This window comes from Mytilus galloprovincialis, chromosome 14 (assembly GCF_965363235.1).
Source record: "Mytilus galloprovincialis chromosome 14, xbMytGall1.hap1.1, whole genome shotgun sequence".
Classification (NCBI taxonomy): domain Eukaryota; kingdom Metazoa; phylum Mollusca; class Bivalvia; order Mytilida; family Mytilidae; genus Mytilus; species Mytilus galloprovincialis.
Window position 1 is genome coordinate 31485943 of NC_134851.1, and position 19235 is coordinate 31505177.

Genomic DNA, 19235 nt, shown 5'->3' on the forward strand with positions numbered 1-19235 from the left:
GGGTTGGATTGGTCCCTACAAAATTAGTAGAAAATTGTCTGATATAGCCTACGAAATTAAGGATTGTCAAAATTCAAAGCTTAAAGTGGTCCATGTTGACCATTTAAAAGCACTTTACACACGTGATGATACATCTGATGTTCCAGTTCAAGAAGAACAATTAACAGAACAAACATTAGATCAATCACTGATATACAAGATGAAAATGTTCACAACGTTGAAACGGAACCAGCTTCTCCTAAGTATAGTAGTCGGGGAAGACAGATAAAACCTCCAATAAAGTTTTCGCCATATTAACATACATAATAATACAGTCAAAAGAATACCAAATTCTTTTTATTAAAAGAAGGGGGGTAGTTATTTATTTGAAATGCGAAAATATATACAAGTACAAACTATACATATTCTTTTTTTTTATATTTATACGCAACATGATAAATTTACACTCTAAATATACTATGTATTTATATATATACTCGTTGATATGTATTTAACAAGAGCATAACCACAACTTTGCATGAATACATGCTTTTGTGATTCTGAACAACTGTTCGGATAATTTATTAGCACATATTTTATATGTTTTCTTTTGTTATTAGTTAATTAAGGATGTGTACACAGTATTCCGGTATACGCACATGAACAATTTTTTGCCATGGGTATTTACGTACTTTCGGTACTATGGGTAACCGGATGCTGTGGTTAAATCGATTAATGTGGATCGATATATAGAGAACGTTGAATTGGTCAATGTGTACCAATGTAACACGGCTTATAAATAGTCAGGGTGGGCATGTTCTATTATACGGCAATTTGTTGGCCATGGACTCTTAGTTTTCGGCTACGTTGATAAAAACATGTACACTTGTACTCACTAATGAAACATGGTCGGTCAACTGTTTTTTAGCATGCTGATTACTTTCAAGAACAATGCAAGTATATACAGATAAGGAGATGAAGCATGATTGACAATCAGACAGTTATCCACCAAAGTTCAAATAAATTGAATGAAACTATAGTTTAAAGCAACTCTAGATAGATCTATGTCATTCAACAATGAGAAAAATCCATACCATGCAGTCTGCTGTCAAATACCTTGACATGAAAAATAAGGAACAATTCATGACCTTTATGTTCATTCTCCAGTTTTAATAATGCATATATATATATGTATATAAGTATATGGATTGGTCATGTTTAGCTTAGTTGGAATGAGCATAATATGTCTGTTAAACAGATATCATGTCATTGACTTCATGTGGTCATATTAATCTTTTGTGTTACGTCTTTATAAATCCCAGTGGATCAATATCAATATTAAGATATAGACTTCTTGTTTGTGTTGGTCTTTATCAAGATTATGTTGGTTTTTTTTATTTCTCTGGTCGAGTTGTCTCTGACACGTTCCCCATTTCCATTCTCAATTTTATACTTTAAAGTCAAACACAAACTGCCAAATATTTAAAGATAAAGTGTTTTTTTAAAAACACACAGAGATATTCAACAGTGAGCATACACACACACACACACATTCTTCGATTATATTAACAAAATTGGTTCTATACTGTATAACAACCTTACCCGGGCCCTCCCCTTTTGCAAGAGAAAACTGATTAGGCAGCAACCATTTGATTTTCTGGAGGGGGCTATGGATTTTTTCCCTGACAAACTTATTTTTTTGACAGACAAGTCGAAAACAATTTGCTCTTTAACTTTTAGCATTACATATAGTCGCGGCTGAGGGTAAAACAAATATTTTTTTTTTCTCACAGTCAAAAACAAATTATTTTTTTCTCCAAAAACTGGAAACAAACTTTTTTTCTCCAAAAAAAAAACCCATAGCCCCATCCCAAAAAACCAAATAGGTGCTGCCTTAGTGTCTTAAATTGCCCCAGAAAAAAAGGAAAATTGAAACACACATACAATGTATACAAACACAGACGAGGACATATTTATGATATGATAAATTGCATTGCCATTGGTCATTATGCACCATTTCATAACATTTTGTAGAGCGGGATATATTCAAGCTGTATTGTTATAAGTTGTATTGTTTTTTGGAGGACTAAGACATTTTCTTTGGTTTAAAATTTGTTTTTGTATCAAAATTATATGTTTCATAAAAAAGGGTGAAGCAACGCATCACTTTCATTTCTTTCTGTTTGTAAATTAGGCTACATATGCTGCTGCTTTCAAAATATTCGTTAAAGTAAAAATAAAGTACCATGAAACCGTAAAATTATCGGTTTCCATTTTTTCATGTTTTTTTCTCTGTTTGTAATTTCCCTCCAAATAACATTTGCTGCAGAGTGACTTTCGATACTTACCGGCAATATTCAGTGTACTGTATTGATCTGTATCGATGGGTTCCGAAAACTGCGGTCTCACTAATTAGCGACAACAAGAATTTTAGCGACAAGTAGCGTCAACAAGCGACAACAAGCGACAACAAGAATTATTTTAGCGACAAGAAGCGACAAGAAAACATATTTTTTTTAATTAAAATTAATTATTGCAATAAATATTAAAAGAATATGCAAAAGAAAATAATTTTAGCAACAAGAAAGTTAAAATTGATAGAAAAAAATGAAACATTATTTACATAATATTTTATCATCTATTATGTATAACAACCAGTATTACGTTTAATTATTGTATTATGAGATTACTTTTCCTTGTGTTTTAGAACATATTATTTATCTTATAATTTGTTTTTAAAACTCTTCGTGCAATATATATTAAGCTCGCAAAATGAATTATTTGTGCATCATTGTCCTGAAAATATTGACACAACTTGTGAATTGTGAAATACAAAGAACTGAAATCAAACAAGAGGAAAAGAAAATTGAAATGTGAATGTTTTCATCTTTTTATTTGTTTATTGCCTCATTAAACTATATTTATCATGTTTATGCATATTGATTGAAGATGAAAGGAAATTAATGACAATCTTGAGTTTTCAACAGGTGTTCACTATTTACAATGATTGTATATTCTGGCGTGTGTAATTGTATAGTCTGACGCGTGTACAAAGTTGAAGGTGTTAATTGGATGTTATTGTAGCAATAAAACAGGGGACACGCGCCTCGTTAATCTCATTTGATGTTCCACATTGTGTGTACTTGTCGCTAAAATAATTCTTGTTGTCGCTTCTTGTCGCTTGTTGACGTTTGTTGTCGCTTGTTGACGCTTGTTGTCGCTAATCAGTGAGACCCGAATACTGTTCCAACTTCCGGTGAGGGATGTTGTCCGTTTGTTCTGAACTGGCAAAAAAATGCTCGAAAACAGCGTTAGAAGTGAAAATAAGGAGGACTGGACTAGATATTTAAGAACTTTGTCAAATTTGTGACATTTTGGTGTATGGTAAGTGATATATGAGTGGGAAATTCGTTTGAAATTCTGAATTTGAAAATTGGCGGTAAGAAACTTGTTTATAAATCCCTTTTGGTATTTTATATAGGATAGCGATCGCCATTGACTGTAAAACCTCGTCTGACCCACTAAACAAGCCCCTGTGGTTAAATTGTAACTGAGGCTGCGAAAAGGATGCACATAAATCGACGCCATTTTTCAACAGATCAAGGTTTCTGAGCCCACGAAATCCTTGTATTATTACTTTTAATGGTTAGTAGAAAGATATGAACACTATCCATAACATAATTTTATCAGATCGGGTTATGGCTATATGTTTGCCTCTTTTCGATGCTGAAATCCAGTAAATTTCCGCAGACCACATGTAAATAGACGCCCCTTTCTCAGCGTGAGACTTCAATTTTGAATAAAACTTGAATTTTGGCATGTGAATGTAACTGTTGGCATTTAAATTTTAATTAAATTATTACGGTTGTGTAAAGCAGTTGTGCTGATAATGTTTGGTTGTCTGGAATAGTAAAAAGGTCGATATGCATGTTTTATAATTTTTTTTTTAACCCAAAAAGTGTGACAAAAAACAAAAACAAACAAAATAAAATTATAGGAAAAATACAACAACTACACAACATCATTGAACATGCACAAGTATAGTTTAATTTTTTCCTAAACCTAATCATCATTTCTTACTGTTAGTACAGGTTTATCAAAATAGGGAACCAAGCATACCTGCCAACTTTTGAAAATGCCCATGGGGGTTTTAGCGCGCCACAACAATTTCAAAGGTTAAAATTCTTTGCGACAACTATTTTGCGCGTGCTGTTTTGTAGTCTAGAAAAAGTGTCATATTTGCATGATTTCTAAGATGGACTTACATCCCTTTTTCTTAAGTTTATTTGCATGATTCTAGTTATTATATCAGCAGAAAATATGAACATGTAGCTGTAAGACCAGGAATTATTTTCATGTGTAAGGATACTAAATAGTTGTTGACTTTTCCAATTTAAAATTATACACAAAGAAGGACCTTTATCAGGTTGGGAACAACACATAGGGATCACCCCTCAATGTTTGGACATTAAAAACCACTTTTTAAGTACAAATGAGCACACATTCATATTATTTGAAGAAACTTTTCCCAAAGAACTATACATCTTATGATCTATCTGGTATTATATGGTCAACACATGTCCAAGAACTTTGATATGTTCTTAGCCTTATATCTTCTTTATTATTCAAAATAATAGGACTCTTCATTTAGAAAAGCTGTTCCAAATATAATGTCAGAATTTCCCATTTTTAAGTTAATAAATCTACATTTTTCTATTTTATTTTTTACAAGAGTGACCCCTTGACTAAGGGTAGTCCCTCATTTAAGGGATTCCTCATGTTGATGTGGGTGGGGGTGGGGGATCCATGTGAAAAATAATGAATAGTACATTATATTTAAATGATTGAATACATAAATAAAATTATGTTACAGCAAGTGTACATGTAATGTCAATAAATTAGTGAATAAACTACTATTTATTATATTCATGGTAGTACTTCATCATTGAAGTTTGTCAATCAGCCATGCTTTTATTCTTATTCTGTGTAAGAACCTCCTTGCAGTTGAAAAATCATTTGCCATGTTCACGTTTTTACAATTCTGACCAACAAACAGAGGAATATAACACAAGTTCAATATCTAGCATGTTAAAACAATCTTGAGAGAAAACGTTTTTGATTGGCTGATTAATTTGATCATGAGAAACACACAATTTGATTGGCTGAACACGATATCCTCCATTGGACACAGTTCAAAATCGGGAACAACAATATTTTTCGTGTAGATTTTCACCAAATCGTGTTTTAGAGGGTTTTTCAGGAACACGATCGTGCAATCGTGACAAAGGGTCAAAATCGTGTAGTACACGCCTAAATCGTGAAAGTTGGCAGGTATGACCAAGGGCAGATCAAGCCATTTTGAAAAGGGGGGTTCCCTACCCAGAATAAAGGGGGATTCCAACTACATGTATATGTCCCCTTTCAAATGCATTGATCGTCCCAAAAAAAGTCGTCACTCCCCGGAACCCTATCCCTAGATCCTACACTTGGAACTATGGCTAAAAGCATAAAGAATTGGAGAACTAGTATGACTAAAGAATAACAAAGAATAGAGAAAATTGACTAAAATAAGGAATAGAGCAAATGACATGCTACATGTAGTCCAAATAATTATGACGTCTGACAAGGTTAGTTTTGGTCCCAAAATTTTAGGAATAAGGGGCCAAAAAGGGCCCAAATAAGCATTTTCTTGGTTTTCGCACTATAACTTTAGTTTATGTAAATAGAAATCTATGAAATTTTGACACAAGGTTTATGACCACAAAAGGAAGGTTGGGATTGATTTTGGGAGTTTTGGTCCTAACAGTTTAGGAATTAGGGGCCAAAAAAGGGCCTAAATAAGCATTATTCTTGGTTACCGCACAATAACTTTAGTATAAGTTAATAGAAATCAATGAAATTTAAACACAAGGTTTATGACCACAAAAGGAAGGTTGGGATTGATTTTTGGAGTTGAAGTCCCAACAGTTTAGGAATTAGGGGCCAGAAAGGGGCCCAAATAATCATTATTTTTGGTTTTCGCACCATATTACTTTAGTATAAGTAAATAGAAATCTATGAAATTTAAACACAAGGTTTATGACCATAAAAGGAAGGTTGGGTTTGATTTTGGGAGTTTTGGTCCCAACAGTTTAGGAATAAGGGGCCCAAAGGGTCCAAAATTGAACTTTGTTTGATTTCATCAAAAATTGAATAATTGGGGTTCTTTGATATGCCGAATCTAACCGTGTATGTATATTCTTAATTTTTGGTCCCGTTTTCAAATCTACATTAAGGTACAAAGGGTCCAAAATGAAACTAAGTTTAACAAAAATTGAATCCTTGGGGTTCTTTGATATGCTGAATCTAAAAATGTACATTTGTACTTAGATTTTTTATTATTGGCCCAGTTTTCAAGTTGGTCCAAATCGGGGTCCAAAATTAAACTTTGTTTGATTTCATCAAAAATTGAATAATTGGGGTTCTTTGATATGCCAAATCTAACTGTGTATGTAGATTCTTAATTTTTGGTCCCGTTTTCAAATTGGTCTACATTAAAGTCCAAAGGGTCCAAAATAAAACTAAGTTTGATTTTAACAAAAATTGAGTTACATTGGGCTTTTTTGATATGCTGAATCTTAACATGTACTTAGATTTTTGATTATGGGCCCAGTTTTCAAGTGGGTTCAAATCAGGATCCAAAATTATTATATTAAGTATTGTGCAATAGCAAGAAATTTTCAATGCATAGTATTCAGAAATAGCAAGAAATCTTCAATTGCACAGTATTGTGCAATAGCAAGAAATTTTCAATTGCACAGTATTGCGCAATAGCAAGAAATCTTCAATTGCACAGTATTGTGCAATAGCAAGAAATTTTCAATTGCACAGTATTGTGCAATAGCAAGAAATTTTTAATTGCACAGTATTGCACAATAGCAAGAAATATCTAATGGCACAATATTGTGCAATAGCAAGAAATTTTCAATTGGAGTTAATTTTCTTTCTTTGTCCAGAATAGTAGTTGAATCAACTTAAATCATTGTTTTATACAATTGTGTATATATTCACTTTTACTACATTAGTATTAGTTTTAGCAGGTATTGTCATGTTTATGTGAAATATATGGACCATAATTTGCTATTGGGCTCGTTTCCTATAACGATAGAAAAGTGATAAAAATGTGTATTACTGTAAGAAAAGTTGTAACTACATCTAAAGATGCCTTTATTTTTATCAACATACAAATACAAGTTTATGCTACTCTTCCCAAGAAAAAAAATTGAAATTAACAAATTTCAAAGATTATACGACCGTATTTTTGTGTCGTTTCTGGCGTTACTTTTCGCTTCCGAAGTGCATAACGCTGACTGATTTATAGATAATGGTCACCGGCAAATTCGTAACTTTTGCTTTCAAATAATAAAGAACATCGACCAATAAGAATAGTCAGAAGAAAATGCAGAGAATTATAAGTATTTCTGTACAATGCTGTAGCAGGTGTAAGAACACAAGCGTTACTTTGGTTTCCGATTTCGTAACGCAAATTTTAGATGATGTAAACTGCTTTGTTGTAATAGAATTCTTTATAACAATATGCAAATATGAACTCTCGCGAGATGTTCAAACAGGTAAATCAGAGATGATTTACATTCTAGTTTTGTTCTTCGTAGTAATTAAGGTAGAAAATGACGTTATCGTTATGCGTTACATTTCACACGAAACAGAAGTCCAGTTATTTCCCTTTTTAGCTCACCTGGCCCGAAGGGCCAAGTGAGCTTTTCTCATCACTTGTCGTCCGTCGTCGTCCGTCGTCGTCCGTCGTAGTTAACTTTTACAAAAATCTTCTCCTCTGAAACTACTGGGCCAAATCAAACCAAACTTGGCCACAATCATCATTGGGGTATCTAGTTTAAAAAATGTGTGGCGTGACCCGGTCAACCAACCAAGATGGCCGCCACGGCTAAAAATAGAACATAGGGGTAAAATGCAGTTTTTGGCTTATAACTCAAAAACCAAAGCATTTAGAGCAAATCTGACATGGGGTAAAAATGTTTATCAGGTCAAGATCTATCTGCCCTGAAATTTTCAGATGAATCAGTCAATCGGTTGTTGGGTTGCTGCCCCTGAATTGGTAATTTTGAGGAAATTTTGTTGTTTTTGGTTATTATCTTGAATATTATTATAGATAGAGATAAACTGTAAACAGCAATAATGTTCAGCATAGTAAGATCTACAAATAAGTCAACATGACCAAAATGGTTAGTTGACCCGTTTAGGAGTTATTGCCCTTTATAGTCAATTTTTAACCATTTTTCGTTAATTAAAGTAATCTTTTACAAAAATCTTCTCCTGAAACTACTTGGCCAAATTAATCCAAACTTGGCCACAATCATCTTTGGGGTATCTAGTTTGAAAAATGTGTGGCGTGACCTGGTCAACCAACCAAGATGGCCGCCACGGCTAAAAATAGAACAAAGGGGTAAAATGCAGTTTTTGGCTTATAACTCAAAAACCAAAGCATTTAGAGCAAATCTGACATGGGGTAAAAATGTTTATCAGGTCAAGATCTATCTGCCCTGAAATTTTCAGATGAATCAGTCAATCGGTTGTTGGGTTGCTGCCCCTGAATTGGTAATTTTGAGGAAATTTTGTTGTTTTTGGTTATTATCTTGAATATTATTATAGATAGAGATAAACTGTAAACAGCAATAATGTTCAGCATAGTAAGATCTACAAATAAGTCAACATGACCAAAATGGTCAGTTGACCCGTTTAGGAGTTATTGCCCTTTATAGTCAATTTTTAACCATTTTTCGTTAATTAAAGTAATCTTTTACAAAAATCTTCTCCTCTGAAACTACTTGGCCAAATTAATCCAAACTTGGCCACAATCATCTTTGGGGTATCTAGTTTAAAAAATGTGTGGCGTGACCTGGTCAACCAACCAAGATGGCCGCCACGGCTAAAAATAGAACAAAGGGGTAAAATGCAGTTTTTGGCTTATAACTCAAAAACCAAAGCATTTAGAGCAAATCTGACATGGGGTAAAAATGTTTATCAGGTCAAGATCTATCTGCCCTGAAATTTTAAGATGAATCAGTCAATCGGTTGTTGGGTTGCTGCCCCTGAATTGGTAATTTTGAGGAAATTTTGTTGTTTTTGGTTATTATCTTGAATATTATTATAGATAGAGATAAACTGTAAACAGCAATAATGTTCAGCATAGTAAGATCTACAAATAAGTCAAATGACCAAAATGGTCAGTTGACCCGTTTAGGAGTTATTGCCCTTTATAGTCAATTTTAACCATTTATCATAAATTAAATTAATCTTTTACAAAAATCTTCTCCTCTGAAACTACTGGGCCAAATTAATCCAAACTTGGCCACAATCATCTTTGGGGTATCTAGTTTGAAAAATGTGTGGCGTGACCTGGTCAACCAACCAAGATGGCCGCCACCGCTAAAAATAGAACATAGGGGTAAAATGCAGTTTTTGGCTTATAACTCAAAAACCAAAGCATTTTGAGGAAATCTGACATGGGATAAAAATGTTTATCAGGTCAAGATCTATCTGCCCTGAAATTTTCAGATGAATCGGTCAATCGGTTGTTGGGTTGCTGCCCCTGAATTGGTAATTTTGAGGAAATTTTGCTGTTTTTGGTTATTATCTTGAATATTATTATAGATAGAGATAAATTGTAAACAGCAATAATGTTCAGCAAAGTAAGATCTACAAATAAGTCAACATGACCAAAATGGTCAGTTGACCGCTTTAGGAGTTATTGCCCTTTATAGTCAATCTTTAACCATTTTTCATAAATCTAAGTAATCTTTTACAAAATCTCCACTGAAACTACTAGGCCACAATCATCTTTGGGGTATCTAGTTTGAAAAATGTGTCCGATGACCTGGCCATTCAACCAAGATGGCCGCCACGGCTAAAAATAGAACATAGGGGTAAAATGCAGTTTTTGGCTTATAACTATGAATTCAAAGCATCTAGAGCAAATCTGACAAGAAGTTAAATTGTTAATCAAGTCAATATCTATCTGCCCTGAATTTTTCAGATGAATTGGACAACTGGTTGTTTGGTTGCTGCCCTCCAATTGGTAATTTTTAAAGAAATTTTGCCGTTTTGGTTATCTTGAATACTATTATAGATCATGTAGATAGCGATAAACTGTAAACAGCAATAATGTTCAGCAAAGTAAGATCTACAAATAAGTCAACATGACCTAAATGGTCAATTGACCCCTTAAGGAGTTATTGCCCTTTATAGTCAATTTTTAACAATTTTCATTAATTTGGTAAATATATGTAAATTTTTACCAAATATAGTTCTCTGTTACTAATGGGCAAAGTTCATTATAGATATAATTGTAAGAAGCAAAATCGTTCAGTAAAGTAAGAACTTCAAACACATCACCATCACCAAAATACAATTTTGTCATGAATCCATTTGTGTCCTTTGTTTAATATGCACATAGACCAAGGTGAGCGACACAGGCTCTTTAGAGCCTCTAGTTCGTAAATTAAAGTAATCTTTTACAAAAATCTTCTCCTCTGAAACTACTTGGCCAAATTAATCCAAACTTGGCCACAATCATCTTTGGGGTATCTAGTTTAAAAAATGTGTGGCTTGACCTGGTCAACCAACCAAGATGGCCGCCACCGCTAAAAATAGAACATAGGGGTAAAATGCAGTTTTTGGCTTATAACTCAAAAACCAAAGCATTTTGAGGAAATCTGACAGGGGATAAAAATGTTTATCAGGTCAAGAACTATCTGCCCTGAAATTTTCAGATGAATCGGTCAATCGGTTGTTGGGTTGCTGCCCCTGAATTGGTAATTTTGAAGAAATTTTGCTGTTTTTGGTTATTATCTTGAATATTATTATAGTTAGAGATAAACTGTAAACAGCAATAATGTTCAGCAAAGTAAGATCTATAAATAAGTCAACATGACCTAAATGGTCAATTGACCCCTTAAGGAGTTATTGCCCTTTATAGTCAATTTTTAACAATTTTCATTAATTTGGTAAATTTATGTAAATTTTTACCAAATATAGTTCTCTGTTACTATTAACTAATGGGCAAAGTTCATGATAGATATAATTGTAAGAAGCAAAATCGTTCAGTAAAGTAAGAACTTCAAACACATCACCATCACCAAAATACAATTTTGTCATGAATCCATTTGTGTCCTTTGTTTAATATGCACATAGACCAAGGTGAGCGACACAGGCTCTTTAGAGCCTCTAGTTTTTTACTAAAATTGTTTTTGTCGTTAAGTTCTAATCATTTCCGGTCATACATGAAACATGTGACTAACATGTGATCACGCCCTTACGGCCGTATATATGAAATACTAGGTCTAAACATTGTTTTTGTTTCCAACGGGATGTTAGCAAACATAATCTGTAGACTTGTTTCGTCTTGTTTAAAAAAGAAAAATACAATTTTCACAAGAGATTGCGCCGGGGGTCTATTATTTTTCCTATGTGCATAATGTTACATATGATCTTGTGTGAAAATAAAGCCCAATGACTAGAAAAATATCGATTTCAGATATGACAGACGTTATAACACACTTCGTTTCCGGATAACGATGTAAAGGGTCCTTGGAAAATTCAATCGACATTACGTCTCTTATCATTGTGGCGATGCTCGTTGGATTGATTTTGCTTCAGCAGTAAATATTACTGGATATTTTACATGTTTTAGGTGAAGAAAGATAATTTAATAAAAAATACATGTTAATATACCGTTACACTTGGAATGTACAAAGTTGGTATCTTTGTCACAATTTTAAATTATTTTTTTTTATTTATGTTCTGCAAACACTTTTCAGAAACGCAATAAACTTGTCAAAGGAGAAGTAAACTTTTACCATGCATGACTTGAAAGGAAGTAATTTATTGATTTTAGCCCACTAAAGTAGGTTAAAATATGGAAACCATGTAGATGGTGTACAGGTCACAAATATCACATGGTGCCTATTTTAAAGATTTTAATTCCAAGTTAAAGTTTTTTTCTTTACTGGATTTAAAGAATTTTACATTGCCAATGATTTGGAATAAATTGTATATAACTGGAATTTCAAAACCAAATATAAATACATTTTTTTGGCTAAAACATCAAGATACCGGTACAACGATTATGGTATCCTACATTTATATCAATGAAGAAAATATGGAAATTTCTGAATAAATTGTACTAATTGTTTTCAAAACAAGCACATATTTAGGAGTTTTATAATAGTACTGTTACATTTAAGATGGATTTTGAGAAAAAGTATACTGTTCAGATTATTTTAAGCAGATTTTGCAATAAAATAAAACTAAAAAAATGCTTTTGGTTTCTTATGGTTTCCTGTCGCGTTTAAAAAAAACTTTAATTTAAAATTGAAAATAGATTTTAAATATTAACATGAAGCAAGTAACCCTAGTAATGGTGTTCATTTATGTCTTTTGAAATATATTGTGCAAAATAAAGAAAATAAAGATTGGTTTCCTGTAAAGTAAAAGGTGTTCAAATCAAAATTTATTAATTTTTTCTTGAAAAACTCAATTGTTCCATTAATACTATTCTAACACCAACACAACCCACAGAATAAAAGTTAAAAGTTTTAGAACTTATAAAAAAGGATACAAAAAGAAACCAAAGGCCGAATACCAAATTATGGTCCATATACATGTATGAAAAGTGTAAGGTACTGAATGTCTTAGCTCAACTTACCTATTCTACATAAGGACTGAAGTGACTCCAAAGACCATACACGAACTATAGAAGGGCTAGATACTGAAAGCAAGACTATATACTGTACATGCTATTATTAAAATTTTGTTGTCCGACACTCTTTATATTGAGGCTATACTGGATTATGAACAGTACAGAATGAAACAATCTAATGCAATGCTTAAAGTCACTGTCTGTAAGAATAATAAATTTTAATGACCTGACATAAATGATGAAAATTATATTTTTTTATGCAAAGAACAATATTGGTTAATTTTGAATGTTCAAAGGCAATTTTAATTACAGAACCATAAAGAAACCTGCGACCATGAACATGATGAACCTAGAGAATGTCCAAACAGAAACGATGGTTGTCAAGAAATTCTCTCATTCAAAGACATGACAGATCATATTACCAACCATTGTCTGTACTCTCTTGTACCATGTCCAGATTGTCAATCACCAGTCATGAGAAAAGACCTTCAGGTACAATTACTTTTATAGCAGAAGAATAATCATGATAATTGGATTTCTTCTTTGCTTAAAAAGATATTTTTTTACTATCTTAAAAATAGATTCAGATCAAAAGTTTGATTTATAACATAAAACTCTGAAAGAAAACTAAATCTACAATTTCAAATTGATAAATACGATTTATGTCTCAAAAAGCTATTTTAACAGATTTTTTTCATGTTTTTATGTTTATTTTTTAAAGAATCACCAAGATGATTGCACAAGATATCCGATCACCTGTAAATTCCATTGTGATGTAGGAGAGCTTCCACGAGAGGAGGTAAGAACAGTCTAAAATAAGGTTGATTTAGACCTTGTCAAACAAAGTGACCACTTCAATGTGGAATTTAAGGGCATACAATACAGTTTCGATCCCATATTAAAACTTTGCTGAAAATTTGCATACAGGCTATTTTTTGCCTGATAAAATCAAATATGAAAAAAACATATACCTTCATGTGCTACTGTTTGAGTAAAATGAGGTTGAAATTTTATATATTTCCTCAAAATTCAGAATTGTGGACGTATTTTTCCTTTAAACAGAAATACATAACTTTTTTGTTTTAAAAAATGAACACAAACTGTTTTTTGTTAAATTATTTGTAAATTCTGTTTTATATACATGATATAAGCCTCCATTTAAATTTGTACAATTTGTTTTTTCAAATAACTCATATTTATCAAATGTTCACGAACATAAATAAAACATTTTTTGCTGTATATTTATCAAATTTAAAAAATTGCACTATTGACGTTCTCATGAAAATAGTGAAAATAAGCACACTTAATCTTCTAATGTAATCAAACCAAATGAGATTTTAAAAAAGAGGTGTCCATGAACTAGTTTTCAAGTTAAATGAGTTTTGAGTTTGAAAAAAATCTAAAAATCGTATGCGAGGCTCATGAATATAACATACATCTCAACAATTGCCACCAGACGTTATTGTTGGCTGTAAGAACGACAACTCTGGTGCATCGAGACCAGCAGTCAGGAAGAAGGTTTTACTTCTAATGAGGCATGTGATAATCCAGTTCAGGACTCCCAGAATGTTTAACCCTTTCGCCGATGAGTCCCGGTTTACCGGGATTCACGCTTCAGACAGCTGACGATGAGTCCCGTTTTACCGGGATCGGAATACATCTTTTATGTTTCCCGCTCAAAACAGTGCAAACATGAGTTATCTTTCTTTGATGAATACCCGGATGAAAGTATAAACATGGCGCTTCCGTTTGTTGAAAACCGTGTCAAAATCAGACCGAATTTACGGAATTTACGAGAATTTGAAATGAGGGAACATTTTTTTTGAAAGAATATGAAAGAATTGAAGCCAAACTAGTATACTTTTTTGACGTAAAATGTCGTTTTATGTACAAAACACTTGGAATGGACATCGTTCAGTGTGAGGAATTTGTACAACCTCATAAAAATTTTCAAAATTTTGCCGTTTTGGGTTTAAAAATTACGATTTGGGGTCAAAGAGCAGAATTTTGAGAATTTCACCTAGATAATGCCGAAAATTTGAAAATTTGAATATTTTATGAATAAAAAATTATCAAAACATGAAAAAAACTGTGAACATGGTGTTAGTGAATGCAATAAATACACAAATAACTACAAACAAGTTTTTATTGACATTTATTGTGAAGATCTCCCACTTGAGTAATAGTAGCCAGGGAAGCCATCGTCTCAGAGTAGCTTCTCTCTGGGCAGCAATCGGTGAAAGGGTTAATAACCTTCTGTGCCTGTGTCTATCTCTTCTTCTGTAATTGGTCGTTCTTCTACCAATTCCAGTAAAGATCCTGAGGCTGAAGATCTTAGAGATTCAGTTAACACCATTATGAGAGACGTCAACAAGTTACCATTTCAGTCTCCTCCCAGACCCAAGGGTCTCTTACCTCTACTTTCGAGGCTTCGTGTGGGCTGTCTACAGACAACGCTAAGTCAAATACTTGTTTTTCACAATCCAACCATTTGTCTACTTCTCTGCAGATCATCAATGATGGAATTGTTGCTTATGAGTCCCATTTTTCCCCAGTGAGTGGTTTTGGTCTTGCCTCATTTACTGAGCAGTTTTGTTCTAATGATTATGTCATCTTTAATTCTACCTTGGGTAAATTGGTACCTAAATGTGACAAGGTTTTATCTTATATTGGTTCTAAACCGACCCATGTACTGCGTCTCTTTCAGTCTGTATGGTCCAACAAGAGAACCTTCTCAGGAATGTCTCGCATGTTTTAGGCACTGCATGCTGAACACTTATTAACTGCAGTTGCTTTAGTTCTTAAAGATTCTTCTCTTCCAACAGCCTTTTCTCTTACAGGTGGACAAGGCTTTGGGTGCCTCTCAGTTGTTGATTATGGGTTCTATTGCCAATTGCACATTATCCAAAAGAGCTGAAACTTTGGATAACACAATGATTTCGGATAATTTTAGGGAGACCTTAATTAAGTCCCCTTTAGAAAAAAAAGTGTATTCACAAAAATACTGAACTCCGAGGAAAATTCAAAACGGAAAGTCCCTAATCAAATGGCAAAATCAAAAGCACAAACACATGAAATGAATGGACAACAACTGTCATATTCCTGACTTGTTACAGGCGTTTTCTTAGCGTTAAACCTCTCGTTTGTATGACAGTCGCATCAAATTCCATTATATCACAATGCGTGAATAAAACAAACAGACAAAAAAGGTAAAAATGTCAAAATGGGATACAACACCGTGTCACAATCTTAATCACAACAAAAACAAACAAATATTTGACAAAGAAGCACAAAAAAGCATATAAGCATTTAACAACCTCGTTAGAGGTTAACTCATTTACTTTTAAAAAAAATAATGGACAAGCGTTACCTAATTGTTGGGTTCTGTCAGTAATTTGCTGGGGATTGACTCTTCAATTCAGAGAACAACCCCCTATTCCTTCTGTTCCTAACCCATTGTCCAATACTCTAGATCCACAGAAGTTTCTTCTTCTGGCAACCGAAGAAGAGACTCTTTTGGCAAAGAGGGCAGTGGAGGATGTACCTGTACCTGTGTCTTCAATAGCTCCAGGTTTCTATTATCGTCTTTTTCTTGTTTCGAAGAAAACAGGAGGATTCAGACCAGTCATGTATTTGTCTATCCTTAATTTTTCCATGATTATTTCCCATTTCAAACTAGAGACCAATCGTTCAATCAGAGCTTCTATTCTTCTAGGTATGTGAACAACATCCCTGGATCTGACAGACGCTTATTTTCATGTTCCAATTTGCCATTCATACCGCAAATTCCCTCGGTTTGTTTGGAACAAAAGGGTTTATCAATTCAGAGCTCTCCCCTTTGGTCTGTCAACTGCACCCCTAGCCTCTAGCAAACTCATGCAGGTAGCCATAGCTCACCTTCATTCACAGGCTTTCAGATTCGTTGTTACCTGGACGACTCGCTGACCAAGGAACTTTCGCCCGATAAACTCTATCTCAACACTGATGTAGTCACCAGATTCCTTCTCTCTCTGGGGTTTCTCATCTCTTGCAAAAAGTCAGAACTGATTCTGTCACAGAACTTTATTATCCTAGGCGAACATTACCTTACTCATCAGGGCATAGTTCGACCTCCACAGGAAAAGTTTCACAATCTGTGTTCAAAAATTCATCTGTTTCTATCTCAAAAAACAGTTACTGCTCACCAGTTATCACAACTGCTAGGTCTCTTGAATTCGCTAGCAGATGTTATTAGTCCCCTACCGACGAAGTCAAAGGCAAGTTTAGGTTTACACTCTGTCTGTCTGTCTGTCTGTCTGTCTGTCTGTCTGTCCTGCAAATCATGCTTGAAGATATGGATTTGACATTTGGTATATAGTTTTATCATGGTAAGTTACAGACCAAGTTTGAATTTTGTTTCGGTTTGATGATTTTTTTGCAGAGTTATGGTCCTTGGACCTAGAAAATTCACTTTAATCATCAGTCTTCCGCACTTTTTCGTCATGCTTGAAGATATTGACTTGATATTTGTTATATAGTTAACACCATGACACGTTATAGATCAAGTTAGCATTTTGTTCCAGTACAATTAATGTTTAACCAGTAGGAGACTATCTATTGCCATGCAATACTCTCAGAATGCTTGTTCCACTTGGTTGTCGCCACATTAGACCTCTTCAGTTTTATTTACGTCATTGGCTTCCAGCTACACAGGAATGAGAATTTCCAGTTCCAATCTTTAATCAGGAACTGTATCCTCATTCGGTTTGTTGGTCTTTTCAAACAAATGGTTTGAGAGGCCAACATCTGTCCTCAGACTTTGTTCACAGATGCCTCAAACCTCTGTCAGGAAGGTCTTTCAGTTTCGGAAGTTTGAACTCCAGATCGTTTGAAGGAACACATCAACATTCTAGAAATGAAGGCAGTTTTTCTTGCACTGTCTCATTTTCAGTCCCTACTGAAGAAAAATCTCTGGTTCTAACATCGGGCAACACCACAGTGGTGGCTTATTTGCAAAACCAATGGGAAAGTCAATGTTACTAACTGTTCCTCCTTCTTTGCAATCACCTTCATCTACAGATTGTAGTTCGTCATGTCCAAGGGAAAGTCAATGTGTTAGAAGATGCTATTTCCAGGTCACTTACCCCAGTCAATACAAAGCAGGAACTTCTCCAGTCAGTATTTCAGGCAATAACACTTCAGTGGGGGTCTCCTCATGTAGACCTATTTGCAACAAGCCTCAATTACAAAGTTCAAGTGTTCATGTCTCCTGTACCAGATCCAAAAGCCAACGCAGTAGACTGGATGAGTGTTCCTTGGGACGGAATGTTTGCTGACGCCTTCCCTCTTTTCAGATTTCTGTCGGAAGTTCTTCTGAAAATCTCAACAGAGCAAGGGTTGATCATTCTAATTGCTCCAGCTTTGGCCAAACAAGCCTGGTTTCCAGATCTTCCTTATTTGTCTTGTGCTCGTCCTATGGTTCTACCAGTACAACACAACCTTTGTCCCAGTTCAAGGGCAAATTATTTATCCCAATCCAGAGAAGCTACACCTGTTCGCGAGGCTTCTCTCAGGGATAGCTTCAAGGAGAGAGGTTTTTCTGAATGCGTAGCCAGACATCTCTCCCGAGCAGTCAGAGATTCCTAACATTGTCTATGATGCCAAGTGGACAATCTTCAGTTGTTTATGTAGTGAGAAGGAACTTGATCCTTTCCAAATTTCTGTACAGCAACTAGCAGACTTTCTGATCCATTTTTTTATGAGAAAGGATTATCTCCCTCTACTATTACAGGCTATAGATCAGCTATATTTTGGACGATTCAACTGTCTGGAGATCCAGACTTTGGTAAAAATGATTCATTTCTCTTTTACTTAAGAATTTCACTTTTGAACGCCCTACACAGAGAGTTTAAATCCCGTCTTGGAATTTGAGTTTAGTTTTATCAGTTTTAAAAACCAATCCTTTTGAACCTGCCAAAAAGGTTGAAATCAAGTGTTTGTCATATACATGTTGTTTTCTTCTGGCCTTAGCCTCTCATAGAAAAACAAGTGAAATTCATGCATTTTCCACTGCTAATCACTGCCTTCGTTTTAATAGGGATAATCATAATTACTTTTTAAAAGGATCCAGCTTTTTTAGGCAAAAATCAAATTCCGGGCAGAGATTCAGAACCAATAGTGATTCCAGCCCTTCCATGATGATTCAAGTTCAAAAGTACTCTGTTCTACCCGAGTCCTACTTTTATATCTCCAGAGAACATGGAGTCTTCGGGCCTCCTCAAATTCCAGGTTATTTATTCCTATCAACAAAGGAAAACAAGATTTGTCTGCTAAAACCATTTCAACTTTGATCTGTAAAACTATTCAATTAGCTTACAGTTTTTCTAATGAAAAACTTATGAACATGATGCACGTTAATGTCCATAATGTCAGAGCTAACTCTACCTCCTGGGCCCTTTTTATACGACCGCAAAAATTGAAATATTTTTGGTCGTATATTGGTATCACGTTGGCGTAGTCCGAAGACTTTTGATTTTCGCACTATAACTTAAGTTTAAGTTAA

At 34.2% G+C, this 19235-nt stretch overlaps 1 protein-coding gene across 3 annotated transcripts in view; it reads left to right on the forward strand.

Annotated features, from left to right (window-relative positions):
* Positions 1-3221: 3221 nt before the first annotated feature.
* LOC143058058 (protein AF-9-like) overlaps positions 3222-19235 on the forward strand; it is a 31434-nt gene continuing 15420 nt past the window's right edge. For 2 of the 3 annotated variants that reach the window (XM_076231522.1, XM_076231524.1), the window contains exons 1-3: positions 3487-3624; positions 13007-13186; positions 13416-13493. In XM_076231522.1, coding sequence (XP_076087637.1) covers positions 3622-3624; positions 13007-13186; positions 13416-13493 — 261 coding nt within the window. In that variant the 5' untranslated portion in view covers positions 3487-3621. Of the gene's footprint in view, positions 3364-3486; positions 3625-13006; positions 13187-13415; positions 13494-19235 lie in introns of those variants that run through there. The other variant, XM_076231523.1, reaches the window with a different exon arrangement.